We start from the raw sequence: 22,038 nt of genomic DNA on the forward strand, positions 1-22,038 counted from the left end.
TCCATGATTTATAATTATTAATTAAATATCTGCTAATCTTGCACGTAGGAAGGGTAGCTTGCTCGAGTGGAAGTTAAAGATATATATGAAAGTCACCCATGAACAGTAGTAAGGAAAGCTCGTGCGTGGGACAATTAGATGTGATTGTGGACTCACAAATCCAGTAATGTCAAGAGTGGGCGATTGCCATTTGCATTTTCAAACACGGGGCGAGGAAAATCATTGCACGTGAGTGATTATTAATTGTTGATGGTTTCAAATCTAAATGCGGCACGTCAACACTTGCTAACCCATGTAAGTGATTGTCAACCGTTAATGTGCGTAAAAAAACCTATCACTAACGTTTTTCAAACTCAACATACGGCACACCGTCGCCAACAATTGAGTCATCCATTGGACAAACTCTTGCCTATTATCATTTTGCTCGCATGAGTGATTATCAACGTCAATAAGCATTAAAAGACGATTATTATTAGCATTCCTCAAATCTAAAGTAGGTCATGTAAACAGTTATGAGTTGTCGATTGGACAAACTCTTGGCATATTACTGTTTTGCTCTAAGTGAAAAATCTCCACCTGTCCCATCAAAATCCAAGTCCAGATACAAATTTTGCAAACCAGAAATTACATTTCGTAACGATTAAGGATAATTGTCCACTGAGGCAACCGCCCGTATGAAAACAGGTTGGGTGCCATTTGACCATTCAACCCAGATTTTTTCTAAAGATTAGACCAAGAAAATATCTCGCACTTTTTCTTTTGGACAAATAATATCTTCTCCCTTACAAGCCTACGATAGCTTCCGCAAGTCTAGCCCATGACACATCCAACTGTCGATTTATACGGGAGATTCTAATTTTTCACAAAAGTCTAGTCGACATTGCACCAACAAAATATCCCTTTTCCACTTTTCTTTTGGTCTTAAAAAATAAATAAAATCCCCCTTCTACCCTACTAACGATTCGTTTTTTTTTGTTTCGGTCAATAGCAAAAAGTACTTGAAGCAAACAGAAATCTTAGCGCAAAACCAAAGGTAGTGACGTTTTAAAATTCATACAGCCAACCTCACTTGGTAAGATAAGGCTTTGTTGTCGTAATAGCAAAAATATGAATGAATTGCTGGTTATATAATTGTTGAACTTACAACAAAGAGAAGAATGTGTGCTCAACCTCAACAAGTTCAATATGTTAGTGACCTTGCACGGCTCGTGCGATAGAACTTGATTAAAAAAAAAAAACCGCCCTCTAGGATTTGGGTAAGAAAAATCCGAGTTATCGAACCATCTTTAGCTATATATACGACTACGCTCTTCTCAAAATAAAAAAAATATACATATACATACGACTACGGTAACCTAAGGTAAATTCCAACGACTTATTGGCGACACGCTTCACCTCCCTTGGAAATACGTGTGTGTGAAGTTACACCACATTGGAGATACACTTACAGAGCCTCTTTATTCTCGTATATCCAGATTCAAGAATCTCAGCTGCAGCTCTCATTTCAGCTAATAGTGACTCGGGCAGCGCCTTTTCCACTGCAGATTCGGAGGAAGCCTGTATCTGATGCGGAAGAATCTCCGAGGGATAAACCCCACTGTCCAGAATCCAACAAACAAGTCACTACTTATTCAAAGCACTAAGGTATATATACGTATAAAGCACATTGTGGTATGGAAGGCATAGACGATTCTGGCTGATTAAGTAACGACGAACATTTGCATATTATCTCAATAGAGGATACTGACAGACTAGTAACAACAAACATTTGCGTATAATCTCACAAGTAGTTTCCCATCGTTAAATAGACAATCCTAAAAGGACAATAGTAATTTGCAGCAGCGACATACAATGCTTAAATACTCATTATACGGGAGTCGCTGGATTGTATCCAGCCAATCAATATTGGAATAAAATTCTACATCAGATGAGCAAAAAGATAATCAATGAAATTGGATAGGACTCTACCTTTTCAAACAGGTCATGTCAAGAGTCACTGCCACCTGTCTACCGCTCTTAAAGTTGAGGAAACAAAGCTTCAGATCAAGCTGCTCAGCTATAGAACAAGAACATATAACCAGATTTTAGTACAGATAAACAAACTGATTCGGTGAAAGTTTGGATAAACAAATTGATCATCACATTTTCAGTATATTTGTTACCAGATGGAGTTTGAAAAGTTGTTTGAATCAAATTTACAATCTCAAACCGAGCCAGGTGCACTTCCTCAACCACGTCTAGCAGATTTCTTAGCAGTGAACGTGTTACCTACATTATATATGGACTGAAGTGAAAGAGCAGTCTAGAATGTGGAGTTAGAAACATATTACCCACTTTGACAGTCATACATAGTCCACAACCTATAGGAATTGAAACCCAGTACCACAATTCCTATAACTAATGCACGTAAAAAATTCCATTCACTTAAATGTTAACATACTTGTGTTTCTTGTGCCAAAGGAAAACATCTCAAATCAGAACTTTTCTTGGTGGCCTCAGCATTTAGCACAAAACCAAATGCAACTTGAACATCCATGTTTGGGAATTCCTGATGTCCAAAAAATTTAACCATTCAGAAAAGAACTAACAAAATAAACAACTTATTGACTTCAGTACCTTTGTGATTTTTATATAATTGAAACTGTGTGAGATGACTATGTTTGATGCTGGGCCCACAGTACCCGTAAACCTGTGTCTCATCAACATGATATCACATGTCATACTTGAATTTGGTGGTAAGAAAGAAAATACGCGACTCAGCCAAAAGAACAGCCAACGAGAAGAAGAAAAAACCTTTGCAAGAGGTAACCATGATAACTGAGAAGAATTTTGTAATGGCCATTCTTAATCTCAAAATGATCAACTTTCCGTAGCTGTTGAAATCACAGGTCTCTTAGTGACATAAGACATTTGTTTCGTGCCTGAAAAGTCATATCATGAATAAAAATAACCTGCAAATCATGACAAATAATCCTGCAACATGTTCTTGTCTTGAGATGATGTTGAACTAAAGAAATAGTATCAGCGCAACTTGGTTCTCCTTTCAACTTGCAGTGGCTGTGAAAGATATTGCTTAAGCTTTTTACATCTCTGTCCAAAGCTTTAAGCTCCTGCCTCATTGTGCTTACATTATCACAGGAAGCCTGACAATAAAAAGGAATATATAAACAAAAATCATGACCTGAAACTGGGTTATCTTCACATAATTATTTTTTGTAATATCTATAAGCTGAACTGGTTGTTTGAGAAAGGCAAAGGAAGAACTGTTTTCTTATGCTGTATTCATCTTATACAATCCCCTGGAGCGTTTACAACAGAAACCTGTCACCTGTTTTGAAATTCTACTAATAATTTTATTTAGTGCATCTTTCTTGGAATTTGGTTCGCAGGAAAAGTTTAAAGAATAGTAAACTCTGATTAATATATTCCCAATAGAGTAGGTAGGGTCTGCCTAGTAAATAAAATCGCATTTCTATGGCAAATACACAATCTCATGTAATTTTTTGAAAGAAAAAAAAAAAAAGAATCATTCACCTTGCTTTGTAGTTACAACAGATTTCTCTAGTTTACAATCTTTGTAACAGTTTTCTCAAGTGTTTAAAATCCTTTTGTTAAAAATTAGAGGAAAACCAGACAGATAACTTGGCAAGAACAATTACTGAAGCTATGATTGCAGGGACAGGCCAATGGTAAATGGATCTCCAATCTTAGAATTGATGATTACCTCTTGTTCACCCTCAGAATTAACTAAAGAGGATTGACGATGACTATCATCAACATGAGTCTCCCGTTCACTAGGTTCAGACGGACAACAGATGTAATTTGATTTCAGCATCTGAGACTTCTGAATTGCAGAGCTTAAGAGCTGTACTCTACTCTGCAGGCAAGTATAAGTCCAATTGACAAACTGTATGCATATCCAGAGATGAAAAACATAAGCGAGCCAACCTTAATTAATATTTTTTTTAAATACAAACCTGTAATTTATCACGCTTCACTTGCATTAACTGCAATTTTGCCTTTTCATACACTATTTTATAAAGCAGCAGTCTTGCTTCAGCTACTCTGCAAAGGTTAATGTCAATGCTTATTAAGCTAAACCACATTCTTGGACATGTAAGAATCTAAACTACATAATCATAACAGGCATGATGAAAGACACCACCTTTTATGCCCAACATTGAGGCAGTCGAACTTCTGTACGCATTAAATACCAGTGTCAGTATAAAAATTGAAAGTATAGATGCTCTATAGATTTAAAGAATGCAATGTGGTCCGACTATACTATGTAAACATGTCCGTAACAGACCCTGATTGATCATTTAATTCAGCAAACCTGAGACTGGACTTCAGAACACAGCATCCCATATTTTTTAGCCTTCAATAGGTGGACCAGCATATCTTCCAGCACACCAATCTACTTGATCATGATAAAACAGCAATGTGAACCAACATGATACAGATAACAAACTTAAGCATAACATGGTTAATTCTATCACCCAGATTAGATTTTTCTTGGGAGAAAGTAATAATAAAAGAAAGGAATATACCGCTCTTAAATTTAGTTTGTTTGCCAATGGAGAAAGCAGTTGTTCTGTATCTCCTGAGAATTTTACTAAAATCTGCAAGAAGGAAATCTGAAGTAAGAAAATGTATGAAAACAAAATACCTAGGATATCTGCCAGAGAACCTGGCTATTCAAGTGGACTAACACAAAACAGGAAATAGTACACACATCAGTCCAGCACTGCCATGTTGGATCACCCCCACACTTCTGTCTGTCATCGTAACCTATATTTGACTGATGCAGCATGAACTCTGGATTGCAGTTCTCAATTCTGGGAACTTTTGGACTTTTCTGGATTCTGGGGATTGTATCTGTACAGTATCCATCCTCAGAAATTATTCCTAGGTTTCGTCGTTTCTGTCCAACAGAATTCTCTGAATCTTTCCCTGTAAACGGATTTTGTGAAATATGCAGTCCCTGATAACAACCATCACTAGGATGACTATTTGAATTGGACTCATGAGATACTAGGTCCTTCCCAGCAAAGGGTCGCACATTCTCAGTGTCTGCTGCACAAGATGAATCCAGTCTGGAGGGGCTATTTGTTGACTCTTTTCTTGAGGGAATCCGATTCATATCTTTTATGAAGGGACTGCGAATTGGTTCTTTCACAGTAGGACTTTGAATTGGGTCTCTCACGATAGGACTTCGAATTGGTTCTTTTCCACGACTCTGAGTAAGTTCTTTTCTGGGAGGACTCAGAGTTGATTCTTTCCTGCGGGGACTCTGACTTGGCGCTTTACTGAGGGAACTCTGAATTGCCTTTCTCCCGGTAGAATTGAGGGTTGGATTCTCCTGGGGTGGACTCTGAATTGGCCCTTTCATGGAGGGGTTCTCAGCTGACTCTTTACTGGAAGGGCTCTGCATTGACCATTTCCCGAACAAAATGTCAAATCTCTATGCAACAACAGAACAATTAATCATATTTCTAAATAGAAAAGCCTAGTATTTAATGGCAGCCAACAAATGGATGCAAAACTGTATATAAAGATGTTTTCAAATTTGAGCAAACATTAGCCCAACACCCAGCCTACTGTGTTTAAAAAGGGCATGGAATGCACAAGCGAAGCAAAGTTGTATGGTATAAAACATAGGCCCAGCATCCATGTTCTTTTAAAAATTGAGCAAATATACGGAGACTGACCTGAAGGTATGGTTCAGTTGTGCTGCTGCAGACATATGGTTTAGAATGCATTGGTTCTGCTCCACCTTGAATGCTTTTATCCGGGCTGTTCAGAATGACTGCACCTCTTGAAGGTGATTGGAAGTTCTTTTCGGATTCAATTTGCAGATGGGGAGGATTATCTTCTTGCTCACCTGCCAATAGGGAATCAGTCCCAGAACAAATTAATGCTCCTTCTGTGGGAGTTTCTGACATGAGATGCTGTGTCATTTTGCTTCCTGATAATGACAGCTGAGAGGGTGAAACCACTGCGTTTCTTGGTGTACTGTATGCATCCTTCAAAGGAGTGTATGTAAACATGCTATGCTGAGGCTCTTCAACTTTATCAAGGTCGTGGTCTCGTTAACCTGGCTCAACATACTGGTGTTTATTGAGTTCTCATTTCCATTGCTATTCATGTTAAATAAGCTTTTCTGTCCTCCGTTGAGATCAGGCATAGCTGTTTGCTTCTCTAAACAAGCAGTAGGAGAATTGGAAAATTTGCATTGGAGATCTCTGTCAATGTCAGCCATAACATTCATTAAGGGAGAATTCACAGATGAGTAACTTGATAATCTACATTTTAATTTTTCAATTCCATCTTTGACGCTAGAAGCACAGGGAGAAGGCTCAGGAAGTGTGAACCTAGAAATGCTTTTCTGAATTGATGAAACCCACTCATTATGTTTTGTGTGTTCTGCACTTAAAAAGGAACCTGGTTGTTTTGAGGATGGAGTCACTATCCCTGAGTGTCTTTCCAAATTAAGATTCGATAACAAGAATATGGACCCCTCCATCGGTGATCTATAATGTTGGTCCAAATGTTGATTGCTATTAACATTATATATTTTCTCCTTAAGAGAATGTTCTTGTACCAAGCCTTGACTCGAATGTCGATAATCAGGTCCATGCTGGACAAACACATCATACTGAAGTGCTTCACTATTGACTTTTGGTAGGACATTGCCATTAACAGCAGTTAACTCCAATTTTTTCATACCCCTTGGAGATGCATCTTCAGGACTAAGTTCCTTATTCACCTGCAAGAAAACCTGTGCATCAGTTCACCGATAAGAAAAAACTCACGATTATTTTATTAAGCACCTTACGGTTTATTCATTGGTGCAGTTACATAAACATGTAATTAAGAGAATAAGTATTTCAAGTTTCAACTAGAATGCAAGCACAAATATTGCATCAATTATGCATACTAAACAGTTGGCAAGAATAGGACCAGTCATTAACTGTCAAGCATAATAAAAGACATTTTTTTGATCTGGATCCAATGGAATAACGTTGAATTGTATATTTCAGTATGGAACAAGTTGATTATGGACATGCAACCACAAAATAATGTCTTAAAATTAAAAATGTACATAATGTAATAACTAGACTACTAGACGAGTATTTGTGGCAATGAGACTACCATAATAGTCTCCAACAAAGCCGTGGCCATTTACTCCAGGTATTCGACCAAACTATCATGGTCGACCAGAAGACTGAAAACTAAAATTTCAGCTTCTGTTGTACAATCCAATATCCAAGTTCCTAATTTTCCACTGTCATTACCTTCATTCTCACATCCCATTTTATTAAAGAACCCAACCATAGAAATTTTCAGTGTCTGTTTACCACAACCACAAAATCCATTTCAGTAAACAACAAAAACAATAAGATGTTTGAGCCATTAAGAGAATTAATTTTTGAAATACATAAAATCATATGCACTGGCAGAACCCTTTTGGTTCAAGGGCATACAACAATGCAACCACCCTCAGAACAACAACTAAAACGTGCATCATCAAATCTACTAATGTAAAACACCGAATGTATGAGATCAAACCACACTGGCAACAGTTCTATCAAAATCTTGATTGCAAGAGACATTCTTACATTGTTTAATTGATTCTGGGTCTGGACTTGGCCATCACCAGAATCACCAGCAGCTGGATTATGGTCTCCGTTAGATGAGGCATCGTACGCAGTCTGATGAAGATAACCACCATTTGACTCACTCAACTTGATACGAGAAACAGATTCTGCCTCAGTAGACAAGTCATTGGTGCCGAAATTGCCCATTTCAGTAGTTCTACCATTTCTCATGTGGCCAATTCCATTTTCATCTGATGCAGATACCTCAGCCCCATTCAGTGCCATTGAAGTGGCAGAGACGGCAACTGAGTGAGCATGCATATCCTTGCTGCCCCCTGCAAGAAGTGCATCTAATATTGGAGATAATCTACCATAATCATACTTATGTGGATTTTCTTCTATGATACTCATGTCATTTGAATCTTCCCCACTTCTGACTCTATCAGCAGGGACAGAAGACTGAAGGGTAACCATCTTCGGTTTTGTTAAAGACATGAGGCTTCCAGAATCAGTAACATTGGTATTATGGGTTGGTGTCTTCTCTTCAAAGGCAAGGCGAACCGCCGTTGGGGTCTTGAGATCTCCTCCGGAGTCTGACCTTGCAAGACTATGGTAATGCATTGAAAATGCTGTAGTATCTAATGTAGCTTCATGAATGTCATCTGAGGCTGCGGAATCAGATAACCGTCCTGGTCTAATGAAATTGGCCGATACAGGGCCAAAGAAATTGTCTTCTGCAAAAACAAACCCTAAAATGTGGTATAATTTTCGACTAAGACATATGAAATTTACACACTCAGCGAAATTACTACCTAACACAAACAACAAGATAAGCTATGCAGTTACAAATTCAATTACCGGCATCCTTTCCGAGTAATTTAAAGTACAGTATAATGTAAGCTGGTAATATAAAGCACCAATTACATAAGCCATTAAGTACTAACATCCTCTAAAGAATCTTCCTTTACTTTCCTAATTGTGTATTCATTACTAATTAATCAAAAATAAGATAAAATTTATAGCTTACCGTCATTAGAGGTAGCAGAGCCCGGAACACTACTCCCAGGAGAGGGCGATCCAATTGGCCTGAAAAACGACTTTCTCTCGTCGTCGTTTTCGTCATCGTCATCGGAATCCCTAAAATCGTCACTGTCACCGCCCAAGTCCCTAAAAAACCCTATCACCGGGTTCTCGGCCTGTTCGAAGTCTTTTTGAGAGCTGGCTTGGGGCTTGGGGTCAGGAGGTGTGTCGTAGTCCTCGTCGCGGTTGAAGATGTGGACGGAGGTGATCTCGGTGTCGGCGAAGCTCACGCGGCGGGAGCGCTTCTCCTTTATTCTTAGGGCTATTGTTTCCGGTTCGGTCTCGGAGTTGCAGGGCTCATTGGGGGCGTTGGAGGCCATCGGACATGGAGGAATCAGAGAGGGAGATCGGGGAAATTAGGGTTTGCAGTTTGATTTAGGACGGAGTAATGCGCTGTGTGTGTCAGTCAGTCATTGTGGGACTCTGGAGCGGGAGAGAGAGGGAGAGAATGGAGGGAAAATTATTTTAATGGTTTAAAAATGTTTATTTATTTACGATAAGTTTCTGTTTTGAATTTTCATTTTTCTAGCTTTTGGATAATTGCAATGTTGTCCCTCGAAAGCATTTTGTTTTAATTTGTCTTGATTTAGTGGTAATTCTTTCTTCCAAATTTCCAATGATAGAAGGAATCTCATGTTCATAATTAGTTTACATAATTTAATGGCATAATTTTTCACTTGCAAGTGTGCGGTTTTAACTTTAACTCATATAGATAGTGAATTCGATATCTAATTATTATTGCTGGCCCATTATGCGACTTGAGTTAAATTCCTCCAAAATCCAACTTGGCATCACACGACTAAACCAGGCTCTACAAAAATGATGACTTATAAGTTGGACTAAGTGAGTGGCATTATACATTAGCATATGATCGAGTCATTAGATATTGATAAATGAGTAAAAGCCACCTCAATAGAAAGAAATGACTACCATCAAAGCCAATGTTTTAAAAGTGAGTCAACGACATAAATTTCGTGCTATGTAAATGGGATGGTATGTAAGATCAGTCATATATCATGCCCGCCTTGCATCGTCGTTACTTCCTCCCAAGCCGCTGCAAGTATATATGCAAGTAATGAGCTCAGAAAATGCAAATAAGGGGGAGGATTGCCTGGGATGGGCTCGATTTCGATTAATATCAACTAATTAACAATTTGCATGCTAAATGTAATGCTTAATTAGCGATTAATTTGTTAATGAATCTAGGGCTGTTGGGACTCTTGGGAGTGGTGATTTTTCCACAAAAATAACATACTGTGGAGTTTGCTATGCTGAAGTGGTTTGGACAAGGAACAAAGATGGAGATGCCACCTACCCTTTAGTGCTTGGGTACGTATATATGTTCATCCATTAACTCATGATTTTATTTTCATCATATGATTAGTTCTTAATTAACTACTGATTAATGTACAAATTACAGACATGAGATTGCCGAGGTCGGTCCGAAAAACGTTCCTGGATTCAAAGTTGGTGAACATGTCGGAGTTGGAACTCATATAATTCATGCAGAAGTAGTGATTATTGTAATAACGTCCTTGAAGTTTAATGTGAAGGAGTTGTTTACACTTACAACCCTCTCGACGTCGATGTGCGGATTTTCCACTTACATTGTTGTCCATGAAATGTGTTGTGTTCCCACACGAAAAGTACTTTAATTTGACAGTTATACCAACCCATAGTGTTACTAATTAATCAACATGTGGCAATGTTCCATATTTATTGCTCTTTGTTAATTAAAATACTAGGTGGCGCAGTCTGAATGGGTAACAACTACCAAAAAAAAAGGTTAGAGTTGGTCTTTGACTTTGTCCGGTGGGAGTTGGAGAGAGAAACTCATTTTCTCTATTTATAACTCCGGCATGGCTTAGCCCCTAGGCGCACCTTGACCACATTTAGGCGAGTTTAAGCCTTCTCCCACTGGGCAGAGGCGTTTCCGCGCCCCGAGCCACGTTTTTTAAAACACTGATTTCGTTCAACATAAATTCAAATGAGTAATAACAGTAGTATTCATATATAAGTGATTGGTTGTGTAGAATTATCAGAGACGGGCCATACGGCCCACTTGGTTGTGTAGAATTATCAGAGACGGGCCATACGGCCCACTTCCAACAACACCGATATTGTCCCCAACTTGGTAATTACCACCTGCACAATCTGTCAGGTGTGAGGTTTTCTCACAAAAGGCTTATGTATTAGTTGGAGTGGGATTATGATATTTAAACTCTTATTTTCTCATTAATCTGGTCAATGTGGGACATTTCAACACGCCCCCTCACATGGGAACCAATTAGCGGGTCACACGTGTGAGATCCACACATCGACAACCATGTGGAGCCAAGGAGACTCACCCTACACGCGGGGCCAAGGGGCCCACCATCATCGCATGGGGCCAAGGGGACCCACCCATCACGTGGCAGTATGGTACGGACCCACTCCCTGACTCTGATATCATGTAGAATTATCAGAGACGGGCTATACGGCCCACTTCCAACAGCACCGATATTGTCTCCAACTTGGTAATTACCACTTGCACAATCCGTCAAGTGTGGGGTTTTCTCACAAAAGGCCTCGGTATTAGTTGGATTGAGATTATGATATTTAAACTCTTATTTTCTCATTGATATGGTCGATGTGGAACATTTCAACAGGTTTATCTTAATTTTCATTGACACTAATTTTTCGTAAATCATTAGCTTAGTGCTCAAGAACGTGGAACAAATTGAGGTGAAGTAAAATAAGCCGAAGCAATTTGCCTACTTCTTGCTTAGGAAGCCTTGACTACAATTGGACTCCTCACATAGTGTTTACCATCTGACCATATCAACTTCCCGAACACATAGTTTTTAGCTTGTTTTTCTTCTTTAACCTGCAGGAGTACCTTAAAGCTCTTCTCTTCACCAATTTTCTTGAACTTCAACTTCTTTGGCTCAACAGAAACCGATACCCCATCCGGGCTTTGGATATACGCCTTATATGTTCCTGGAGAGCCAACATTTTTCACTGTTCTAGTCACCTCAAGGGATCCAGAGAGTTTAGGGACAGTGATTGAGGGGTAGTTGAGGTTAGTGGGACTAATAGCTGGTTTGGGGCACTCATACATATCCTCTGAAAACATTTCAATTTGTGTTTCGTTGTAGCCCATTGCGCACAGGAAGTTCAAGTAATCGTTAAGGGATAAATCGTATACCAATCCAGGATCCACAGCACTGTTTGGGTTAACATGTCCTGCGCCGTAACTAAATGGTGTTGCCTCATAGAAAGAAGCATTGAGCAATGGTTCCATGCTGTTATCTCGTGTTATCGCTGTGTAACACAAGATTTGAAAGAAAATATCAGAAAGACAAGTAATGGTCTCTTGACAGACGTTAATGTGAAGCGAATACATAAACGACTGGGCACAGGGACTTATTACCGGTGGTCATGATTGCAGATTTAATGGCTGCAGGACTCCAATGAGGATAGAGGGTTTTAAGAAGGCCACAAATGCCGGAAATATGTGGACATGACATTGATGTGCCTGACACTGAGTTGAATGGAATTCGCCGTTTGTCAAACATTTGATTTGTTGGCCCTTGTGCTTCAGTGTAGGCTGCTATGACACTCACTCCAGGTGCAGTGATATCAGGCTGAATTAATGTACAACGACATTTACTGAATACTTAAATCAACAAAAATATGTGGAGTCTGTTTAATGAACAGAAATTGTGTTTGCTAATAAAAAACCTTAAGGATGCCTGGTGTAATGGTGTTGGGTCCTTTTGATGAAAATGCTGCCATGAATGGAGATGGCTTTGTTCCCAGTTTCGTTATTGCACGCTTTATGTAAGCCCGCGGAGACCTGTCAAAATATGCAAGTTCTTAACTAGTAATTTTACCAAAAACTTGATATTGCTGACACTGCGGTGAAGCAGCCTAACACATGAAACCGACGCAGTCTAAAACAGGCAATTTGGAGGTACTTCGTCCATCTTACTTAGTTGAATTGATATAAGCAAAGACTAGGATGCCGTCGGTGAAATTGATATGTGAAGCAGGGAGGACATGTGGATCAGAAACAATTTCATTCCCGTTAAGAGCATTGTTAGCAAGAATCATTCCCACGGCGCCAGCCAGTAAGGCTTGCTCACCCTTGTCCACTCTTGCATTGTCCCCTCGCAGGCAGGCCAAGATCTTTCCCTTCACTTTTTTAGGATCAAGCGTGCCAGCCTTGCATAGCAGACTGCAGCATCATATAAGCAGATTACTAAGAACTTGAATATAATTTTAGTATAATGAAAATCGGAAGATTGATGTTGCCTATCCTTACGCTTCTTTAGCTGATGCATTAGCTGCTTTAGCATCCGCAGCACTAATAAGTTGGTAAAATTTCTTGCTCCGCAAGGCAGCAGACGATAAGCTTTGTCCCTTGAGAACAAAGTAGATAAAACTTACCATGGATTTGAGTAGCTTTGCAGGATATATAACATAAGTTCCCATAAAACACCCTAACATGTCTTATTATGTATACGATAAAAAGGGATGGCTAACGATTTTGGCACTCCTCTTCTGTCTATCTGCACTCCGAATTGAATATTTTATAATTTATTGTTTCAGCAGTCACAGGTGAAGTACAAAGACTAAACGAGGAGTGTTAAAATCATTAGTCGGAAAATGGACTATAACTAACCTTGAGGTGCTTCCAGTTGCCTAGGGTGACATAACTTGGAAACTCCCTATCCATAGTACTGGCGCCGACTATGATCTGCCATGGCGATATATTCGAGACAGTACCTTCAGCCGGACCAGAATTCCCCGCTGAGCAAACCACAACAATGCCATGCTTAACAGCATGAAAAGCACCAATTGAAACACTGTCATTGAAGAATGTAGTAGGATCTCCACCCAGTGAAACGGACAACACATCAACACCGTCATCGATGGCCACATCAAATGCAGCCAATATATCTGCATGAAAGCACTCACTTCCATTCACTGGAGACCAGCACACCTTATAGGCTGCAACCCTGGCTTTTGGTGATCCACCCTTTGCTGTTCCATTTCCAAATCCGAACACGCTCGCACCGGTTACAAAATTGCCACCAGCGGTTGACAAGGTGTGGGAGCCATGGCCATCGTCGTCACGTGGCGAATCGAAGGAGGAGTTGAGGGGACCAGCAGCTGCAGCATAGCCCTTGTTGAAGTATCGTGCTCCAACAAGCTTCCTTTCATGCCAAAAAGTTTGTAACCAAATGAGTTACAAAGTTACCACCCTTAATTTACAATATGACAAATGTGTTGAAGAATAATAAAATCCCCCATCGCAAAGTTTTATAGATAAAATGCAACTTACAATGAGTGATTCCACTACTAATAGCATCGATATTTTTGCATAAAATATCATACCCATTAGTACGTATAAGTAATTAAATTAAAGATTATATCAGTATTGATTAATAATGAATTGCTAAAGAATATACCAGTATTGATTAATAGTGAACTGCCAGCAAAATACACTTATTAGGGTATTGTAGATGAACTGAGGACTACTGCATACATGCAGATCATAAACTACATCAAGACAACAGTCATATTCAGGACCTGTCTTCTCTCCCATTATTATTATTTTTTATCATAGCTGAAATTTTCATACCGTTAAACAAACAGAGTACAAGAGTTTTGGGGGAGCAAAGGGAAACCTCATTAAAAACCTCCAAAAAAACCAACTTGCTCACCACTTACAAATAGGGAAAAAGAGTGCTTCTCCCGTTATTAAAACATAATTTGTTTGCTTAATCTAAAGAAATCGTTGTATAATATGGATAATATTAGAGAGACTAAATGTAGGGGCTAAATTTTGTAAACTAAATGACGTCAAAGTTGATGATGAGATTATTACTTAAGTGTTGATTAACGTACTTATTTCATATTGATGACACATCATTTAATTTGCAAATTTAGTCTATCGAACATTACTCTTATAATATATATATATATATATATATATATATGTTTTCTTTTACTATCTTTCTTTGGACTACAAGCAATGAAAGAGGGAAATGGATCATCTCTAAATCCTTTCCACCTAATCATTCTCATCAAACAATCTGGGTCCTTGAAATTTGATCCAACAGCTAAAGTTATTATAACTTTTAAAGTGGGCCCATGTTTTTAGCCGTTGGATCAAATTTTAAAACCCCATATTATTTGATGAGGATGATTAGATGGAAAGGGATTGTGAAAGAGTGTAATAGAATAGTGACTAGAAGTTGGATTTTTGATGAAGTTTTTTACTATAATAGCTTTGGACAAAGAGTTTGACTACAATAGCTTGGTTAATTTCTTGCCCTAGAGAAGATGTCTTTTTCAAATATTAAGCAAGTTCAATTGGGAAGGTATAAGTAAGGTATTGTTACCCACACATCTAGTTTTACCTCTCACATATCTCTCTCAATTTTCGGTGGATCGAGTGAATTATAGAAGATTAATTAACAAAATTAACAAAGATGTGTGAGAGATAAAAAATGTGTGTGAATAGCACTACCCGTTTTCCTACTACCAATAATATAATATTCACAAATATTTTTATAATCCACTATGCCACAATAAAACTACATCATAGTAATTGAGCTAACCATCGTAGACCTCCTCTAAACGAGTATCATAAGACTACATGCCTGTGCGGGATTTGGTAAGCTTTTAAATAAGATAATTGATTAGAAATTTAAAAGTAGTTTTCAAATATGAAAATAATTAACAAAAAATGAATCAAATTCTAATCTAATTACATGCATCTCAATTTATTTGCGGTTCTATGTTTCTAGAATAAGAATGGCCGCAACTTTATGAGAAAGTTTCGTACGAATCCTGCTTTATAGATGCCATTTTCTCCACTACTGAAGGGGATCACCTTGGTTGGATTGGACCATCCAAGTTTGGATAAAACTGGGACTGACTACACAGAACAAAGAAGAATATCTCTTGGCTTTTATTCCAATTTTAACACGCGGATTTTAGCAACGAGCGTATCTTGTTTAACTTATACCAAGATACTTTTTTAACATTTGATTTTTGAATGTTGTAGAAAATGAATGAGGATCCTCTCTGGATTCTCTTTGTGAGGATCCTTAGAATTCTTAAATCATATCCGTTCATTGTACATCGTGTGATTATAAATCATTTTAAATACTTTTATTTAAAATTAAATATAAATAGTACATGAAAAAAACTGATTGCACGATATATAATGAATGAACACGATTTAAAAATCATCATAATCCTCACAAAGCGGGTCTAGAGAGGATATCATTCGTAGAAAAGGAAACAGAAAGTAAACTAATCTCAATTAGAAAATAGTCATAAAATAGTGGGTACCTATTACAGTGAAATTCAGAATCTGTCTCATTTTGGCAGATTCCTTTCCACTTGGATGGAATCGGTCCATACCCTTCATCACTAAAGCTCTTGGATTCTGGCCATGCGCCTACAACCCCATTCAAGAACACTAGGGTCATCAGCAATGCTCCTTACAAAACAATCGAAACTCTTTTTTTGTGTGAAATATTTTTAAAATCCAGCTAAAAAAACGTACCAATATTGCAATAAGGACAGTCGAGTGCAAGTCTAGGGTTTTTTTTTTTTCTTCAAATGAGAAATTTGAAAGTCTCTGACTATAAATAGGAAGATTTTTCAGTGAATCCGGAATATGGAGCAATACATCATATTATTAGACAATCGAAGAGACACTTAAAAAAAAACTACATTCCAATTGTATAATTACATGTGCTGTACTGTCTCGTATTTTGAACACACCAAAATATTTCTCCTATATATTGGGGTTTTTAGGTACTTAATTGTGAAAACGATACGTTAATAAATTAAGAGGGAGCTAGGCGAATACTAAGAATTTAGCTAGTTTTTATACAACAATATTTTTACAAAAAATGACCATAATTATATTAATGTGAAAAAAAATTGATATCGAAATCATTGTGTACGAGTGAAAATAAATACAATTGCACAAGCTCTTAAAATTATATTAATGGTGGTCTAAATGACCAAAACTACAAAAAGACCATAAATTAGAGTTAAACCGTCTTGAGAGAAGCCTTACACAATATAAACTAGCTTTGTTTTAAAAAAGAATTATATTGCTATTCGATAATGCGCTCTAGTGGTATTCCTCTTCATTTGTAAGTGATAGATTATAGGCTTGATTCTTGCTAAAGACGAATTTAAACCACATTAATAATACTAGCTAATAATTAATTGAGATCTTTCAATATAGGCGCCTCAATTTTGAATTTTCTAGATCAAACATTCATGCCTATTAGTGATTTGATTAAACTTTTTTTTGTCATAATTTTGGTGCTATATGCACATTATATTGTAACAAATTTCCTATAATCTAGCCTTTTGATTACACTCTCCTCCGTTAGAGATAATTGTTAAAAAAAAAAAAAAAAAGTTGGTTAGATTCAATTTATTTTTACAATAATGCTACAATTTAACAATAATTATCTATGATTGAAGATATTTTCTTTCCAAATAGTTTAAAATATTTTTAAAACCGAAATGAGTTTTTCTTTTAGTACGTTAAGAGAAAATAGGATTGAGAATAGTATAAATATACAAATACACAATGTGTACAAAATAAAACGTACCAAAATAAAAATAATGTACCAATATTAACAATATGTATCAAATCAAACGTACCAAAATTGAAAATAAACGTACCAATTAATGAATTTTGTAAATTCAAATGTACCCGCAGATAATATATATGTAATATATTGTACCTAATAATAATTATATACGTAATATATTGTACCTAATAATAATTCGTCAACAACTATACTTAAAAAAAAAACAGCAAAAACATTATATATAATTTCACAAAAAAATTGAAAAAAGAAATAATATTAAATGTTTGCATAAAAAAAACATATTTGGAAGAAGAGAAAATATAGTTGAATTACTAAAATCTCCACTAAATAAGGAAAAGTACATCCTGCAAATAAAATGATAAATTTAAAATTTATTTTAATTTTAAAAAATAAAGGTGATTATTGGTCAAAGTACTTTAATCAAATTTTAAAAAGACACAAATGTTTAATCTAAATTATATAAAAAAAATATAAGAGATTTTAATTTTCCCTAATTAATTTTAGAAGAATTGCCTCCCTAAATGTTTTGTCATATACATGTACGTGTATTAGTGGACAGTAAATTGATCAAATATGTCAGCACGAAACTAATGGATACGAAAACATGAAAATCAAATTTTGAACATTGAATGTTGAAAAGTACTATTATTGAAATGAGTGACAATAACCAATTAACGATTCAACGATCCAGATCAAAACTATTGGGCACATGGCATGAGCTGATTGATGCTTTTTCTAAAATATTTTGGTGCTTGAATATGACTTGGAAGTTATCCAAACTATTGGGCACATGGCATGAGCTGATTGATGCTTTTTCTAAAACATTTTAGTGCATGAATATGACTTGGAAGTGAAGAAATTTGTTTTAAAAAAAAAAAAATAAAAAAAAAAAAAAAACACACACACACAAAGAACAAGAAAAACTTACCAGTATCAAGGTTTCCTATGATTGAATCTTCACCGTATCTTGCCTTCTTCCAGATTGAATTGGGTGAAACAACATCATCTTGCTCAAGTCCCAAGAAATCCCACGATCGAGTTGTGTGTAATTTTCTTCCCTGGTTCAAGAATACTGAGACTACCTTTGGATGATCTACAGTGTTTCAATGGCAGCATAAGAAAAGAGAAAACTGAGGAAAAAGAAAAACAAAGAGAAAACTTAGGATAAAGAGAAGATAGCAGAAATAAAATTCTCACTAGCAATCTGAGCTGCCTCTTCTTCTTCTAGTGTAGCAGCAAAGCCATTGATGTGCCTTGTGTATGAGTAAAACATGGATTCTTTTGCAACTTCATGGCTGCATTTTTGCAGAAAAAAGTTCAAACATGAAACATTTGATCGGCGGAAGATGGTGTTTATGTATTTTAGTTGGAAATATGTGTTTAAGTACCTGCCCAAGAAGGAACCAAGAAACTCATGGTGATTGTCTGTGACTTGGTTTAGTTCACGTTCTGACAAGTTTGGGGGATGTGAGTGTGATCCCAGGTATACCACATATGACTGCAGAAACAGCAGAAAGTACCCAAAAAAAAAAAAAAAAAGAAAAATCATCACAAGTACTAGTGAAATGCAAAGGAAGCTACTTTGCTTTTTTGTTGTTGCAGTTTTTAATGGAGGAAGACGAGAATGAATGCTTACCTTTTTTATGGCAAAGGTGGGGGTATGGAGTACTAGAGAGGAGAGGAGGAAGGAGAGGAGGTAAAGGGCTGTGGTTGGTGGCCTCATTGACCCTTGTTCTCCTGCCTCTTGTGGAACACAAACTTTGGTTTTTATGGTTTTTTTTCAGAGACTTCCAAAGTTCCAATAGATGTTGGAGAAAGAAGCTGGCCAACTTGAGATATGCAATGCCCGATACGGTATGGTATTAGCCTAACTGGAGAATGTAAATTTAACATGTATAGATATATTGAGAAAAATGAGGAGTTGTCGTATTTGAAAGGAGGGCACAAGGTCAATGAGTTTCAGATACATCTTAACGCCCCGTCATTACACGGTATTATTATTAAGTATTGTAATATGAATGAACAACATAACTAATATGTCATAAATTTGTAATATAATATTAAAAGTTAGACACACATACTATGACATAATTACTAATTTATAATACTATATGACTGTGTTGATCGAATCAAAAAGTTCTGTTATATCTTTAAGACTAATAACAAGTTGCCAAAATATATTAATTTGACTTGGACTATATAGTAGGCTGTGGACCCTCCAATTATAAGAATTTAATGTCTGGAGATGAAGACAAAGAGAAGGGGGTTGGTGGATCGAAAGGGGGAATCTGAGTTTTGAACCTTATGCCGTGGCTAAGGAGATAACACAGTGAAATTTACAAATGAGAAGCCTACACGTATACAAGAGGCTGGATGCACTTCCAAAATTCCATAGGCCAGTCCAATGCCGGCTGATGAAATGCCCAGCCACATTCATTTTCAAATCCAAATGCTCAAATTCGATTTAATCAATTTTAATAGTGATGGATAAGTGGCTCTTTATCACAAAATATATCGTTTGACAAAAAAAAATAAAAAAAATTAACAGTAATAAAAAAACATCTAACAGCTCACATTTAAATGTAACAATCAAAATATTAATTAATCCAAATCAAATATAATAGCAAAACTCCTCCAAAAATCTATAAATACACATCCATTCGTTCACTAATCCATAAAGTCATTCAATTTTCTCAACAATTTTTTTTTCTTTTGGAATTTGAATTTTTTTTTACATCAAAATATTCGTGAAAATAAAACAATATAGATAATACAAAAATATTAGTAAAAAAATATTCAATGAAATACAAAAGTTTAACAAATTATAAAGTTAGGGATGAAAATTGTAGGTCCCTTAGGTGAACAGTTGAAAATACGAGGCTAAGTTCTCAAATTTTAGCCCCTTTATTGCCTAATGTTCTTAGAAAGGGAGGGGACCTTCTTTGAGCCCTCACCAAAGCTAATAAGTTTGACCTTGTTACAACCTCTCTTTTTGTTAGATTAATGTATCCATCATTAACATTTACACGTCTTTAAAAAGAAATATTAAATCCTAGGTTTCCTAACAAGAAAAATTCTCTACAGTAAGTTGTAACCAAGACAGAATCTTAGGTGTAGAAAAAAAAAAGAACTTTGTACTTATACCCCAATTTTTGTCCCTCCTGCCCCGTAATCTTTTGACATCCAACAAAACTTGAGAATTTTAACTTCTTATTCTATTTAGGGAAAATTAGGTTCACATTCTTCTTTTTGTTACTCCATTGATTAAAATTCTATTCATTTTGAATTTTTGATCAAGGTCCTTGGGTATTAATAACATCATTAATTGTTTGAATAATAAAATATTTTTATTTTTAAATATATTCCTTTAGTGTTAAAAATGTTGCAATTAGTATATTTATATTTATGACTAAATTTTTTGTCATATATTTTTATTTTTAGTTTGTACCTATTTTTAATTTGCAAATATTTTTTAATTTGTACCAATTTTCTTTTCATTTTTAATTTGTACCCATATATTAGTTTCTTTTTGTGCCCATATTTTTTAAAGTTTTATTTGTGTTTGTGCCCATGTGTGTACGTCACGTGACATTGTATATTTAATCAATGATAGAAAAATTACATATGGTATATTTATGTTTTATGCCTAAACTTTGAATCATATATTTATATTTTTAGTTTGTACCCACTTTTAATTTGCAACATTTTTTTTTTAAATTTGTAGTATTTTCTTTTTAGTTTTATTTTGTACCCATGTATTAATTTCTTTTAGCACCTATATTTTTAAAAATTCATTTGTACTCATAATTTTTAATCTTTTATATGGACCCTAATTTATTTATAATGTACCCATTCTTCTTTATTACTGACACACCCCGATCGAGATCAGGGCATGTTGGCCGTCACGTGGAAGTGACGTAACCATGTGCACAGTGCGGAAGCTAATAAAATAATAATATAAATAGTACGAATAAATAAAAACCAGCTTTACACAAGGTAATAACGAACAAGTGCAAGCGTAAGTGTGAACACTAAGTTCAGAGCACGAAAACCTAATGCAGTCCGGGAGACAACGACACAACAAAAGCACACCCGAAGGTGGTCTTACACAGGTGATAGTCTATCAGATATGCCGGGGAATTCCTCAGGGAAACCACCAAATGTGCAAGCCAACTAGAACCTGGAGGGGCGCAAAACAAAAGCGTGAGTGGGCAAAAACAAAGCTTTTCGAAAACTATTTAATAAATAAGTTCTAACCCCTCGCCGTAAAACCTGTATACTTCCCAGAAAATATAATATACATATATATCAATCATGCTCGGAAAGTATGCTATGCCAAAACCTCAAAGTAGAATGCAAGTGCTCAGGTAATATCACATCAATGCCATATAATCTGTCAGCCGGAGTCACCTAACGTGACCTGTACGGCTGAATCTAGAGCTCAAATCTCTGTCTCACTAACTAGACCTGCACACGAGTCGGAACCACCTAAAGTGGTCTGTACGACAAGCCTGGGTGTAATATAAGTACGCTCAAGTGCTACGATCACGTGAAGGCTGGGCAAATAATCGCGGGTCACCTACGAGTCGGAACCACCTAAAGTGGTCTGTACAACAAGATTATGCACCTAACTTGGATCCAAGATAAGCGTGTGGTGTGGGAGGTGAACATCACGTGAAGGACTGCGCCCAACTCTGGGCGGGAGCACTAACACC

The 22,038-nt window shown here is 36.5% G+C and overlaps 3 protein-coding genes across 3 annotated transcripts; all 3 read right to left on the bottom strand.

The window, feature by feature from the left end:
* Positions 1 to 1,124: 1,124 nt before the first annotated feature.
* LOC137740868 (uncharacterized) lies at positions 1,125 to 5,479 on the bottom strand. The gene is made up of 13 exons (XM_068480672.1): positions 4,736 to 5,479; positions 4,551 to 4,622; positions 4,337 to 4,417; positions 4,166 to 4,197; positions 3,978 to 4,065; positions 3,725 to 3,877; positions 2,952 to 3,143; positions 2,794 to 2,873; positions 2,617 to 2,689; positions 2,441 to 2,548; positions 2,163 to 2,268; positions 1,969 to 2,056; positions 1,125 to 1,597 (listed from the first exon to the last, which is right to left on the bottom strand). Exons 1-13 carry the CDS (start codon positions 5,432 to 5,434, stop codon positions 1,423 to 1,425), a joined length of 1,947 nt encoding a protein of 648 aa, XP_068336773.1. The 5' UTR covers positions 5,435 to 5,479; the 3' UTR covers positions 1,125 to 1,422.
* A 238-nt stretch (positions 5,480 to 5,717) lies between these two features.
* LOC137740869 (uncharacterized) lies at positions 5,718 to 9,115 on the bottom strand. Its single transcript, XM_068480673.1, has 3 exons — positions 8,629 to 9,115; positions 7,623 to 8,335; positions 5,718 to 6,769 (listed from the first exon to the last, which is right to left on the bottom strand). The coding sequence occupies exons 1-3, from the start codon at positions 8,999 to 9,001 to the stop codon at positions 6,029 to 6,031; spliced, it is 1,827 nt and encodes a 608-aa protein (XP_068336774.1). The 5' UTR covers positions 9,002 to 9,115; the 3' UTR covers positions 5,718 to 6,028.
* Positions 9,116 to 11,334: 2,219 nt separating this feature from the next.
* Positions 11,335 to 19,111, bottom strand: LOC137738912 (subtilisin-like protease SBT5.3). The gene is made up of 11 exons (XM_068478381.1): positions 18,960 to 19,111; positions 18,712 to 18,821; positions 18,521 to 18,618; positions 18,252 to 18,416; positions 16,032 to 16,140; positions 13,348 to 13,882; positions 12,988 to 13,085; positions 12,655 to 12,900; positions 12,405 to 12,519; positions 12,094 to 12,307; positions 11,335 to 11,984 (listed from the first exon to the last, which is right to left on the bottom strand). The coding sequence occupies exons 1-11, from the start codon at positions 19,044 to 19,046 to the stop codon at positions 11,446 to 11,448; spliced, it is 2,316 nt and encodes a 771-aa protein (XP_068334482.1). The 5' UTR covers positions 19,047 to 19,111; the 3' UTR covers positions 11,335 to 11,445.
* Between the last annotated feature and the right edge of the window lie 2,927 nt (positions 19,112 to 22,038).

This window comes from Pyrus communis, chromosome 7 (assembly GCF_963583255.1).
Source record: "Pyrus communis chromosome 7, drPyrComm1.1, whole genome shotgun sequence".
Taxonomy (NCBI): domain Eukaryota; kingdom Viridiplantae; phylum Streptophyta; class Magnoliopsida; order Rosales; family Rosaceae; genus Pyrus; species Pyrus communis.